Source organism: Molothrus ater, chromosome 22, assembly GCF_012460135.2.
Source record: "Molothrus ater isolate BHLD 08-10-18 breed brown headed cowbird chromosome 22, BPBGC_Mater_1.1, whole genome shotgun sequence".
NCBI classification, from domain to species: domain Eukaryota; kingdom Metazoa; phylum Chordata; class Aves; order Passeriformes; family Icteridae; genus Molothrus; species Molothrus ater.
In genome coordinates, this window is record NC_050499.2 from 3,829,202 (window position 1) to 3,841,279 (window position 12,078).

Below are 12,078 nucleotides of genomic sequence, written 5' to 3' on the forward strand. Positions count from 1 at the left end.
TGCACTCTCCTTTGCCACCTTGTCACAGGACACAGACCCGCTCTGGGGCCACCAAACACCTCTGCGGCAGGGGTCCAGTGACACTGCTCAGCACTCACACCACGCTCAGCTCGTGAAACCCCTGAGGATTTCAGGGCCACCAAGCCAACATCGCCACTTGTTCCACCTGGAATTGTGACAAACCCGACCCTGCCTGACCTGTGCTGTCCCCGGGCATGAAGAGGAACATTTCAGGGCTCACCTGGGATCTCCAGCAGCAGCAGGTAGAGCCCAGCTGAGTGCAGAGCAAAGACCCTCTGCTGTGTGTTGGCTCTTTTGTGCTGGCCCACGTGCACAAAGTGATGCAGCACGGCCACCAGGGCCTGGTGGGACAGGCTGCTCCCAGCAAACAAGGTCCAGACATTCTGAGGCAAAACAGGTATAGTCAGGAATCCCATAACAACATGGATGTCCAAAACTAGCCATTATTCAGATTTTAACAGGTGCCACCATGACCAACTCCCTATGTGTTATCTGCTTTTAAAAGTGTTTTATTATTGTAATTATTTTATTACTGTAATTATTAATATCTATAGTATTTTAATTATACTAATATTTATAATATATTAATAATTAAATTAATAAATTAACATTAATAATTGTTAAAATATATTTATTATCAATAATTATAATAACACAATGTATACTAAATATAATATATAGAATATAATAATATATAGTAATATATATAATGTATATAATATACATAATATACATAATGTATATAATATATAATGTATATGATATATATAATGATATGATATAATGTAATATAATATAGTATAATGTAATGTAATATAGTATAATATAGTATAGTATAATATAATATAGTATAATATAATATAGTATAATGATTTAATACTGAGTTCTATTATTAAAATTTGGGAATAACTTCCTTCTGAAGCATTCCAGCACACAGAGCAAGAATTGTTTGAGTAGTTTTTGAATATTTTGCCAATTTCAAGGCAAGACGGATGTGAAAGAGAGAAAGTGAGAGCGGCTGGCTGTGCTCAGGGGATGTCACCTCTCTGCTCTCCTGGTCCCCGGCAGCAAAGGGCGCCAGAGCGCTGTACAGGCGGGTGAAGGTGTCGAGCCCCTCGGCCGTGATCTCCTCCGCTATCCAGCGATCCAGAGGCTCGGTCTCCGTGAAATCCAGATCCCACACCGTGTCCACCCACACTGAGAGAAATAAAAAAAATAAAAAAAACCAAAAAAAAAGTGTTTATAAGTGCCAGGGGTGAGATTTCTCCGAAACGCGTTTCACCCAAAATAAGGCTCCAAAATAAGCATGGACTGCCCAAAATCCAGCGGGACACGGGCGGGCTGAGGGCAACGCTGTCAGTGCCAGGAGCCTCCCAATACCTGGGTTCAGCCGCACCCCCGTGACCGGGGAGAGCCACCGGAACCGGGACCGAGACCGGGGGACCGGGACTGACACCGGGACCGGGACAAAGAGACAGAACGGGAGAGCGACAGAGACAGAACGGGAGAGCGACAGAGACCGGCACCGAGACAGAGAGACCGGGACATAGACTGACACCAAGATTGGGACCGGGACAGAGACCCGGACGGAAACAGAGACAGGACCGGGAGAGGGAACAGAAACCGATACCGAGATGGACAGCGGAACAGAGAGACAGAACGGGACAGAGACGGACAGCGGGACAGAGAGACAGAACGGGACAGAGAGACAGAACGGGACAGAGACCTGGACCGGGACCGAAACCGAGACCAGAACAGACCCAGAGAGACTGGGACAGAGAGCGGGACCGGGAAACAGAGAGACCGAGAGACAGAGCGACCTAGACCGGAAAAGAGGTCGAGAAACTGGCCCCGGCCCCGGTCCTAACCCCGGCCCCGATCCCGATCCTAATCCTAATCCTAATTCCAATCCCAATCCCGATCCCGATCCCGCTCCCGGCCCGCACCTGCAGCCAGCTCCGGCAGCCGCCACCCGCCGAGCGCGCTCCGCAGCCGCTCCGCCGCCATCGCGCCGCCGCCGCCCGCCTTCGAACGCGCCAATGGCGAGCGCGGGGCGGCGCGGGCCAATCGCGGCGGGCGCCGCTGCCCCGGAAGGAGCGGGGCGGGCGCGGCCGGGCCGGGCCGGGGCGGAGCTGCGCGGTGCGCGGTGCGCGGTGCGCGGTGCGCGGTGCGCGGTGCGCGGTGCGCGGTGCGCGGTGCGCGGTGCGCGGTGCGCGGTGCGCGGTGCGCGGTGCGCGGTGCGCGGTGCGCGGTGCGCGGTGCGCGGGTCCCGCCGCCGCCGCCCCGGCAGCGCTGCCGCATTGCGGCCCCCCCGCGCCGCCGCCGCCGCTGCTGCCGCCGCCGCCCCGGCTCCTTCCCCGGCGTCGCCGCCGCCGCCCCGCGCAGCCCCGCCCCGGCCGCGATCCGCCAGCGGGGCCGCGGGGTCCGGCCGCGCCGGCCCGCGCCGCATCCCGGGACCATGAGCTTCTTCGGGTTCGGGCAGAGCCCGGAGCTGGAGCTGGTGCTGAGCGACGCCGAGAGCCGGCGGCGGGTGGAGCACAAGACGGAGGAAGGCAAGAAGGAGAAATACTTCCTCTTCTATGACGGCGAGACCGTGTCGGGCAGGGTGGTCCTCACCCTCAAGAACCCCAACAAGCGGCTGGAGCACCAGGGCATCAAAGTGGAGTTCATCGGGCAGATCGGTGAGCGGGGCGGCCTGCGGGCCCGGGCTCCCTTCCTGATGGCCCTCGTGGGTGCCGGGAGCAGCGCTGCACCGCACGGGGATGGATCCCGCTGCTGCCGGGGTCCGGGGGGGATCACTGCATCCCACAGGTGCCAAGGGTCTGGGGAGCAGTGCTGGACCCCATGGTACTGAGATCCCTGCGGGTGCCAGGGATCCAGAGAGAATTGCTGGTGCTGAGTGTCCAGGGAGCATCACTGCATCCCATGGTAACCCACTGGTACCGGGGCTCTGGGGGCATTGCTGTGCCCATGGCACTGGGGTGCCACTGGTACTGGGGGTATTGCTCTGCCCATGGCACTGGGATCCCACTGGTACTGGGGGTATTGCTGTGCCCATGGCACTGAGATCCTGCTGGTGTTGAGCAGGTTCCTCTCGCTCCTGGCTGCACGCAGCATTCCCACGGCTGCTGGACATTATTCCACCCTCCGAGCTGGGCAGCCTGGCCTGTTCTCCAGGCTTGAGCCCTGGCAGAAGGAAGGGCATTCCAGTCCTTTTCCAGGTCATTGTTCTCCTGTCCTAATTTCTCTCTTCTGCTCGGTCACTGGTTTCAGCTCCGAGCTGGGCGCGCTTTGGTTCTGTCCTGCAGCTGCAGGTCAGCCCAGACCTGCTGCCCAGGCTGGCTGTTCCTGCTCCAGGAGCTACCTGCCCACTTCCCTCGTGTGCCTGCTGATGCTGAGGGTGCTGATGGGGTGGGTTTTGTCCTTACATCCCTTTAACCTGCGTGGATCCCCTTTCCTGAGGCTTGCAGGCTCACCTTGGCTGATCCCACCTTCTCCTCCACACACCCCTGCACGGTTGGTTGGGTGACTTCAAGTTGTTCAAAACTTGTGGTTATCTGTGCGTGTAAGCAATTCAGGTTTAATATTTCCTGCTTTCGAAGGGGAAAGGCAGCTGCCACACCCACTCCTCATTGGAGTGGAGCTGTCCCTGCTCCACAGATATGCCTTGAGCCCCACAAGCCGAAATAAGTTCAGGATGTTCCTTCCCGTGGCTGCATGCGAGGCCTCACATCTGTGGCTCTCTGTGCTTGGCTCTAAACCCCAAAATCACTGCTGGAGCCAAGGGCCTGCAGCCTTTGCATTGCAAATTGTGTGGTGAGGGAACATGAGCAGGAGATTTCCCACCCAGCCCCATGCTGCTGTTTGAGTTTTATTGGCTTTGCTTGTGCCTGACTCTGGATTTTGGAAGGGAAGGGATGATGATTTGTAAATGATGGAGTGTAGGTGAGGCTGTTCACCAGGAGCCAGGGTATGAGCTCCTATTGATACGGTTCCCAGTGGAAATTAAGCATGAACTTTGCTTCCTGCTCCACTGTCTCTGCTGTGCTGCCTTGCCTGCAACTCATTCCCTGTTCTGGAAGACTTTTGAGCCATGCCTGCCTGGAATTACTGCTTTGTATGCACATTATTGCCCAAGCAGGGTGTGTTACAGCTGCTGTGGCTGCACGTCAGTCCTTATGCCCCTCAGGCCTTTTTGATAAATCACTGAAGTTTGTTCCACTAATTGCACTTCTCAATGCTTTCCATCTTGTATTCTGACTTCTTGCTGCCATGAGGTCAGCGTGGAGGTGAGGCAGTTTAACAGGCAGGGGGACTGGGATGTGAAGGAGGGATGTTTTGCAGGGAAGATGCTCCAGAGCAGGTACTGGAGGCCAGACTGTGAGTGCTGGGTCCTGCCTGCTCTCAAGTCAGCCCAGAACCCATTCCAGATGGTTTCACCTCTGGTGGCTGTGGCCTGAGCAAGCCACTGAAATGTTGGCAGGTTATTTTCTCTGGAAGTCTGGAAACCTTATAGCTCTGAAAACCTGAAATTACAGCTTATACCTGTTTGACAGGCTGGAGTGTGGGAAACATCACTCTGCTAAAGGCTGCAGGGTGCCAAACATGACCTTCTGAGGTAGCACAGAACTCAGTGCACTGACATCTGCCTCCCCTTGCTTTTTTGATTTGTGCCTTCTGCATTGTGTGTCACGATGGTCTGGGCTGATTCCTCCATTTCTGTGGCTGGTTCCTCTTTTTTCTCTTGGCACGTGGCTTCTCCCTGTCACATCAGCAAGCACTTTCCTCTCAGTGGACACACAAATTCAGTGCACAGAGAGAGGCTGGGTTATTTATGTCACCTGCCCAGCCTAAAGGGCTTGGTGACATTTGCTGTTGTGCGTAAGTGAGGGGAGCTCTAGTGCCAAAATTTCCATTAGAGAGATAAGGTGAGCAAAGGGCTGTGAGGAACAGGCATCACTTAAAAGCTGAAATCTCATTGTGCATCTCAAGGAGGGCTGAACTGCAGTTCCTGAGCACCTCTGATACCTCTCAGAAGCCTCCTCTGCACAGTTTAGTGCTGACACTGAGCTTGTGTGAGTGTGATTGTGTGATGACTTAGGTTTTTGTTTCCTCATGTAAGCAGAAAGGCTTTGCCTTGCAGAAGGGCTGTGTGGGTGTGCTGTAGGCACAGGCTCACACACAGGGCTGGGAAGGGCAGGTTTCATTGATGGGTTTGGGTAATCCCAAGCTGTTCATGCAAATTGCAGAGATTGAAGGGTTTTGTTGCTTTGTCTTGAGGCTGAAAACTCAGTGGAGGTGTGGAGGATTGCTTTCATTAAATGAGGAAAGCTGTAGTTTCCTGCTGATGTGGGAGGGTTGTGGGGAAGAGCGAGGCAGTGCTGGTCACTTGAGCTGGTTTGAGCAGTGCTTCCAGAGGTGAGAGCTCTTCCCTCAGCATGCTCACATGGCCAGGAATGTGTTACCCATGGGCTGGAGGGTTCAGCTGCCTCCCCACACACAGGCTGGTTGTGCAGCAGGATCAACATTGTCATTTATTCCCTGCTGCAGCTCAAGGCCGCTCAGCTCTTTGCTGCCCAAGGATAAGCAGGAGCAGTTGGAATCATCGTGTCCCCTTGGTTTTGCTCTGTCACTGGCTCTTCCAGACAAGCAGTGGTGGCTTTTCCTCACGGGGGCAATGCCTTTGGCCTGGAATACAGTGCAGAAGATTATTGGAAGGGTTTGCATGAGCTACAAATATTTAATATTGATAATAGGCGACTCGTGCCTCCCCAAGGCAAGTTCTTGATTAAATTGTAGTAAAGGAGATTGTGTGGACCTTTTCCTTCCTGTTTCAGGGAGGAAAGTTGTGGCCTGCACCTGGCTCTGATGGAGAGCAGGGAACAAGTGCAGCTCCCCTGGTAGGTTCTGTGAATGGTGTTGAAGGAAGGAGTGACCTGGACAAGAGAGTTGCTGAAAATCTCCTGTGTCATGTGGGGTTCAGCTTAACCTGGATTTCCATTTTCTAGAGCTCTACTATGACCGAGGGAACCACCACGAGTTCGTGTCCCTGGTGAAGGACCTGGCCCGGCCTGGGGAGTTCACTCAATCACAAACGTTTGACTTTGAGTTCACACATGTGGAGAAACCTTACGAGTCCTACACGGGGCAGAATGTGAAGCTAAGGTGAGTCCCCTGCTCTGGCTGAGCCCAGTTCTGCTCTCTGTGAGTGCTGATATTCACTCTGATGATGCAGAACTCCAAATTAATTTTAGTGCCTGAGTTGTAAAAGGCTGCCTTTGAGGTCTTTATTTTACAAGCATGCATCAGGCTCTTTATGGAACTTGTTTTTCCCCTTTGAGTGACAAGAGAAATCAGCCCCTTTTGAATCAGATACTTGCTAATTTATTTGATAATTCAAAAAATCAAAATAAACTGTTTGGTTTAGTCTCCAGTGGGGATATTTTTGCTGTAATCAGTCTTGTCAACTTTAATTGTGCTCTGTATGCAAACAGATGCTTTGCTGGTGCCTTGTTCATGTGTTAGAAATGATATTTCACATCAAGGCACTCAATCGACTCAAAATCCTTTCACTGCCTTCAAAGTGGGGGTTGGAAAAGTCTGAGATGTGCACTGGGAGGTGTGGCTGTGCAGCCTGATGTAATCTTGCAAAAGAGCAGTGGTTTGAACATGTGCAGGCTGTTCCTCAGAGCCCCAAAACGGGGCTTAGGTAACTCAGGCTCACAAATGCTTGGAAGCTGAGAGGATTCTGCTTTTCCATCTGAAAATTCCCTTCTGAATCTGAAAATTCCCTTCTGCCTTTTCCAGTGTGGGGTGTTGGCTGCTCCAGGGGCAGGTACATGTAAAGAGCTGGGGGCTCTTTTACTGTGGGTTTATTTTGTTCAGACCTGGGCTAAAAGAGCGATGGAACAGCAAATGACATGGGAAGAGGAGCTTCCTTGCTCTTCTGCTTCCTTGTGGCAATTCTTTGGTTTCCTGCTTATTTCATCCCTTTGGACATTTCCCATTCCGTGTTCTTGAAATGCTGGCCCTCCTCTCAGCTGTGCATGAGCTGAGCTGAGCTGAGCACCTCACCTTGCCAAGGAGAAAGCTCCAAGCTTCAGTGGGAAAAAGGAACTTTCTCAGTGGATCTGCTGAGTTGATCACACGTTGTATTTAGATTTGCATTGAAATGCATTTCAGCTCCTTACATGGATCTGTGTCCTAAGGACAGTGCAGCCCAAGCCCCCCTGGGGCTGTCCCTGCTGTGACCCTGGTGGCAAGGGACTGTCTGTGGTGGTGTTCACAGGACAAGGGAAGAGACGAGAATCTTGACTCCAGGTTTCAGAAGGCTGATTTATTATTTTATGATATATGTTATATTAAAAGAAAATGATATATTAAAACTACACTAAAGAAAGAGAAAAGATTTATTATTTTATGATATATATTATATTAAAAGAAAATTATAAATTAAAACCACACTAAAGAAAGAGAAAAGATTTATTATTTTATGATATATGTTATATTAAAAGAAAATTATAAATTAAAACCACACTAAAGAAAGAGAAAGGATTTCATCAGAAGGCTAGCAAAGAAAGGAATGGAATGATAAAATCTTGTGACTGACCAGAGAGTCCGAGCCAGTTGGACTGTGATTGGCCATTAATCAGAAACAACCACACGAGACCAATCCCAGATGCACCTGTTGCATTCCACAGCAGCAGATAACCCATTGGTTACATTTTGTTCCTGAGGCCTCTCAGCTTCTCAGGAGAAAAGATCCTAAGGAAAGGATTTTTCATGACCTATGTCCATGACAACTGTCCCTGCAGGTATTTCCTCCGTGCCACCGTGAGCCGCAGGCTGAACGATGTGGTGAAGGAGATGGACATCGTTGTGCACACTCTGAGCACCTACCCCGAGCTCAACTCCTCCATCAAGATGGAAGTGGGCATTGAGGACTGCCTGCACATCGAGTTCGAGTACAACAAGTCCAAGTGAGTGGCTCAGGAGCAGCTGGGGACCCACCTGCTGGGGTTTCCTCAAAGGAATTCCATGCTCATGTGATTTATTGAAAAAAATATGGATCTTGATCTAGTACTGATATCAACTGTGACGGACAAAAACTCTCGAACAGTTTAGAGTTAGAAAGTGTTTGTTTATTGTGGGATAGCTCCCAAATACACAGCACAATTTACAGGTGATTACAGAGCCCTTTTAGCTATACAAGTATTGAATACCAAAATACAAATGCATGTTCATAACTTTGGTACATCCCATTCCCAATATGGATATTCATCTAGTACCAATATCCAAAAACTCTCTGACAGTTTAGAGTTAGAAAGTGTGTGTTTATTGTGGAATAGCTCCCAATACACAACACAATTTACAGGTGATCACAGAGCCCTTTTATCTGTACAGGTATTGAATACCCAAAATACAAATACAGGTTCATAACTTTGGTTCATCCCATTCCCCACTCTGTATGGTAATTAGTTCAAAAGTCATTAAGCATGGTAATTAGTTCCAAAGCCATTAAGCATGTGCAGTTTGTTCCTTGAAATGGGTCACTGGTCCCTTTCATGGGGAGGGGTCCCAAAATGAGGAAGTAAATGGAGTCTTCCTCGTTCTGACCTTGCTGCCTTTTCAATGCAAATCTGACAAATGAACCCTTGGTAGAACTCCCATTCCCCATCTTCAGTTGGTTTCAGAACAGAGGAGTCCCACAATTGTCTTATGTTCCTAAAAGCCATTTATCAGTTTCTGTATTCTTCATTATAAACCCAGCTAACCCAACATTGGGTTGCCAAGCAATCAGTTATTAGTTAACTGCTAACTCTTAACTTCATCAAGGTTGATTTTAATTAACTCCAATAAAGCTTATCTCTAACTAAAATCTTAGCTCCTCTAAAATCCCTAAGTTCCTTAAAGTTTATGTCTCACACGTGCTCCAGACAGGCTGGAGGCAGCTCAGATCCTCCCTGCTCCATGGGTTCCTCTCTTTTCTCATATTTCTGGGTCAGGGAGTGGGAAGCAATGGCTGTGGCTCACTGAGCCTGGAGCACAGCATGAAATGCTTGCTGTAACTTCCCACTCCCTGTATCCTGATCAGTACTTCCAGGTGCCTCCAAAAGGCAATGGTTGCTCCTTTCCAGGCAATACAGCTGGAGTAGAAATTAACTCTAGCAAAGAAGTTAGGAAGAGCTCTTTTAAACTACCCTTAGTGCATCCTTCCCAGCTGGTGCTGGCAAATCTCCCTGCAAGTGGTGGCTGGACTCAATGATCTCAGAGGTCTTTTCCAACCTAAATGATTCAGTGATTTGGGTTGGTTTTAATTGATGTAAAATACTGATTTTGGAGCCTTTGCTCTTCCAGGGGTTTCTTGCAGATATTCAGCCTGAAGCAAAGTATTTAATTTATATGCTGGTGCTAAATGTTCTTGTGGGTTTCCAAAAGAGCAGAGGGTGGAAATAAAGGGCTGGTTGCTGGTGGGGGTGGTTGATTTGCCATCTGCTGGGGATGAGAGCAAAGTGCCTGCCCAGCAAGTTCCTGCACGTCAGCCTGAGCCCTGCTCTGCTGCACAGGCTTTGATCCTGGTGTTTCCTCCCCTCTCGTGCCAGGTACCATCTAAAGGATGTGATTGTGGGGAAGATCTACTTCCTGCTGGTGCGGATCAAGATCAAGCACATGGAGATAGACATCATCAAGAGGGAGACAACGGGCACGGGGCCCAACGTGTACCACGAGAACGACACCATAGCCAAGTACGAGATCATGGATGGGGCACCTGTGAGAGGTGAGAGGGCACAGCAACCCCCAGCACTGCTCTCCTGGAGGATTTTGGGGTGGGAATATGACTCTTGAAGTATGTTCTGTGTGCTCAGCATCCCGTTCCACTGTTGTGGGTTCAGAGCAGGGGATTGATCTGATCCCCTTCCCTCTCCAGTGTGATGAGGGGTGACTAAGACAGGATCATAATTCTTTCTGATGGAGCAGTGGCAGATCCAGCTATAAATTCACAGTTGGCATGGGCCAGCAGCTGGCATTGCTGCAGCTCAGAGCAGAGGTGGTGTTGTTCTTGCTCTGTGCCAATCTCCTGTGCCAGTGTTCCTTTGCCCAGCAGAGTCACCTGCTAGAGAAAATGTCACCTTACTCATTTTTTCCTGCAGTGCTGTCTTGATGCAGGTCCCAAAAGAGTCCTGTGCTGTTAGAGTGGAGCTGGAATAGCTGTCAGCAAGGGCAGGATCTGGCTGAGGACCGTGCATGCTGGTTTCTGGAGGGAGTTGAGGTCTTCTAGCTCATGTTAGTCCACTTGTGGAAGCGGTGACAAAGGTTGTGGCCGTGTGAGTTTGTGTTTTGCTGCTGCTCTCCTGGTTTCTCTCTGCATCCTGTCTGTGCTGACAGCTCTGTGCCCTTTCCAGGGGAGTCCATTCCCATCAGGCTCTTTCTGGCTGGCTATGAGCTGACTCCAACCATGAGGGACATCAACAAGAAGTTCTCTGTGCGTTATTACCTCAACCTGGTGCTGATTGATGAGGAGGAGAGGCGCTACTTCAAACAGCAGGTGAGAACCACAGCTGCTGTTCTCTTTGGAGCCGTGCATGGTGATGGGATGCTTTTACAAGGACCTGCTGGGAATTTGGGATTCAGCAAGTGGAAAGATAGTCTAGAAGAATTCCATTTTGGGATTCATCACATGGAAAGATGATCTAGAAGAATGTCCCTGCAGGTCAGATGTGTGTGTGGTGGTGAGGAGGAGTCTGCAAAGTGCCTGCCTGGGATATCTTTTCTGCTCCGTGGTGGAGCTCCTGTGCTTCACCTTACCAGTGGCACTAGGACAGAGGTGCTGTGGATGTCCTCTGTGTGCCCAGACCCAGGGAGGAGCTTCCTACCCGAATTTCAGGCAGGCTGCACTGCCAGGTGGATCCTGGCTGTGGGTGGGACACCGAGCCTGGTTCAGCCTGGGGGGCTGGGTGGGGCAGCAGAAGGGTCTCAGCAGAAGGTGCCAGCAGAAGGTTCTAGCAGAAGGGTCTCAGCAGAGGGTCTCTCTCAGCAGAGGGTCCCAGCAGAAGGTCTCTCTCAGCAGAAGGTCCTAGGAGAAGGTGTCAGCAGAAGGTCTCTCTCAGCAGAAGGTCTCTCTCAGCAGAGGGTCCTAGCAGAAGGTCTTAGCAGAGGGTCTCAGCAGAGGGTCTCAGCAGAGGGTCTCAGCAGAGGGTCTCAGCAGAGGGTCTCAGCAGAGGGTCTCAGCAGAAGGTCCCAGCAGAAGGTCTCAGCAGAAGGTCTCTCTCAGCAGAAGGTCCTAGCAGGAGATCTCAGCAGAAGGTCTCTCTCAGTAGAAGGTCCTAGGAGAAGGTGTCTCTCAGCAGAAGGTCCTAGCAGAAGGTCTCAGCAGAAGGTCTCTCTCAGCAGAAGGTCCTAGCAGAAGGTCTCAGGAGCCCTGACAAGCCTTTGCTGTGTCCCTGCAGGAGGTGGTGCTGTGGAGGAAAGGGGGACATCGTGAGGAAGAGCATGTCCCACCAGGCGGCCATCGCATCGCAGCGCTTCGAGGGCAGCTCCTCGCACGGCGAGGCCAAGGCCCCCGGGCAGCCCGCGGACAACAACGGCCGCCAGTGAGGCCGGGGGGCGCCGGGACCCCCCAGCACCGCGGGGCACCAGGGACCTCACTGAGTAAACCCGGATTGGACTGCATTCCTTCCTTCCTTCGGAGGACTGGCGGGGCGGGACGGGGCGGGAGGGCTCGGCCAGCTGCAGAGGAGGCGCCGTGGCACTGCCCAGTCCATCCATTCCTTGGAGGCCGTGGCTGCTTGGAGGCCATGGCCGAGCTCCTGATCTCCTCCTGATCTCCTCTGTGTCCCGAGAGCTCCCACGGGCTGTGGGGAAGGAGAGAGCGAGGGGAGGCCCAGGCTGCCGTGTGCAGGGTGCTTTGGGGCTGTGCAGGATGGATGTTTGCCTTGCCTTTTGGAAATCTTGCCTGGTGATGAGCTGGATGGAGGTCCCAGCAGAAGGAGCTAGAGGAGGGATCAGAGACTGGTGTGACCTGCTGGAAACCTTGTGGTGTCATCCCTTTGCTGCTTC

The 12,078-nt window shown here is 51.5% G+C and overlaps 2 protein-coding genes across 2 annotated transcripts in view; one reads left to right on the forward strand and one right to left on the reverse strand.

Moving 5' to 3' along the window:
• The window catches only part of NCAPD3 (non-SMC condensin II complex subunit D3), a 40,124-nt gene extending 38,074 nt beyond the window's left edge, over positions 1 to 2,050 (reverse strand). Inside the window, exons 1-3 of the mRNA XM_036397431.2 lie at positions 1,968 to 2,050; positions 1,064 to 1,218; positions 242 to 404 (exon numbers count right to left, since the gene is read on the reverse strand). Of these exons, the coding sequence (XP_036253324.1) occupies positions 242 to 404; positions 1,064 to 1,218; positions 1,968 to 2,028 (379 nt within the window). The 5' untranslated portion in view covers positions 2,029 to 2,050. The remainder of the gene's footprint in view (positions 1 to 241; positions 405 to 1,063; positions 1,219 to 1,967) is intronic.
• Positions 2,051 to 2,434: 384 nt separating this feature from the next.
• VPS26B (VPS26 retromer complex component B) lies at positions 2,435 to 11,714 on the forward strand. Its single transcript, XM_036397485.2, is given in 7 exon segments — positions 2,435 to 2,702; positions 6,030 to 6,186; positions 7,836 to 8,000; positions 9,624 to 9,799; positions 10,425 to 10,567; positions 11,469 to 11,486; positions 11,488 to 11,714. Coding segments are annotated over 7 exon segments (1,011 nt in total). The 5' UTR covers positions 2,435 to 2,479; the 3' UTR covers positions 11,617 to 11,714.
• The last annotated feature ends 364 nt before the right edge of the window (positions 11,715 to 12,078 follow it).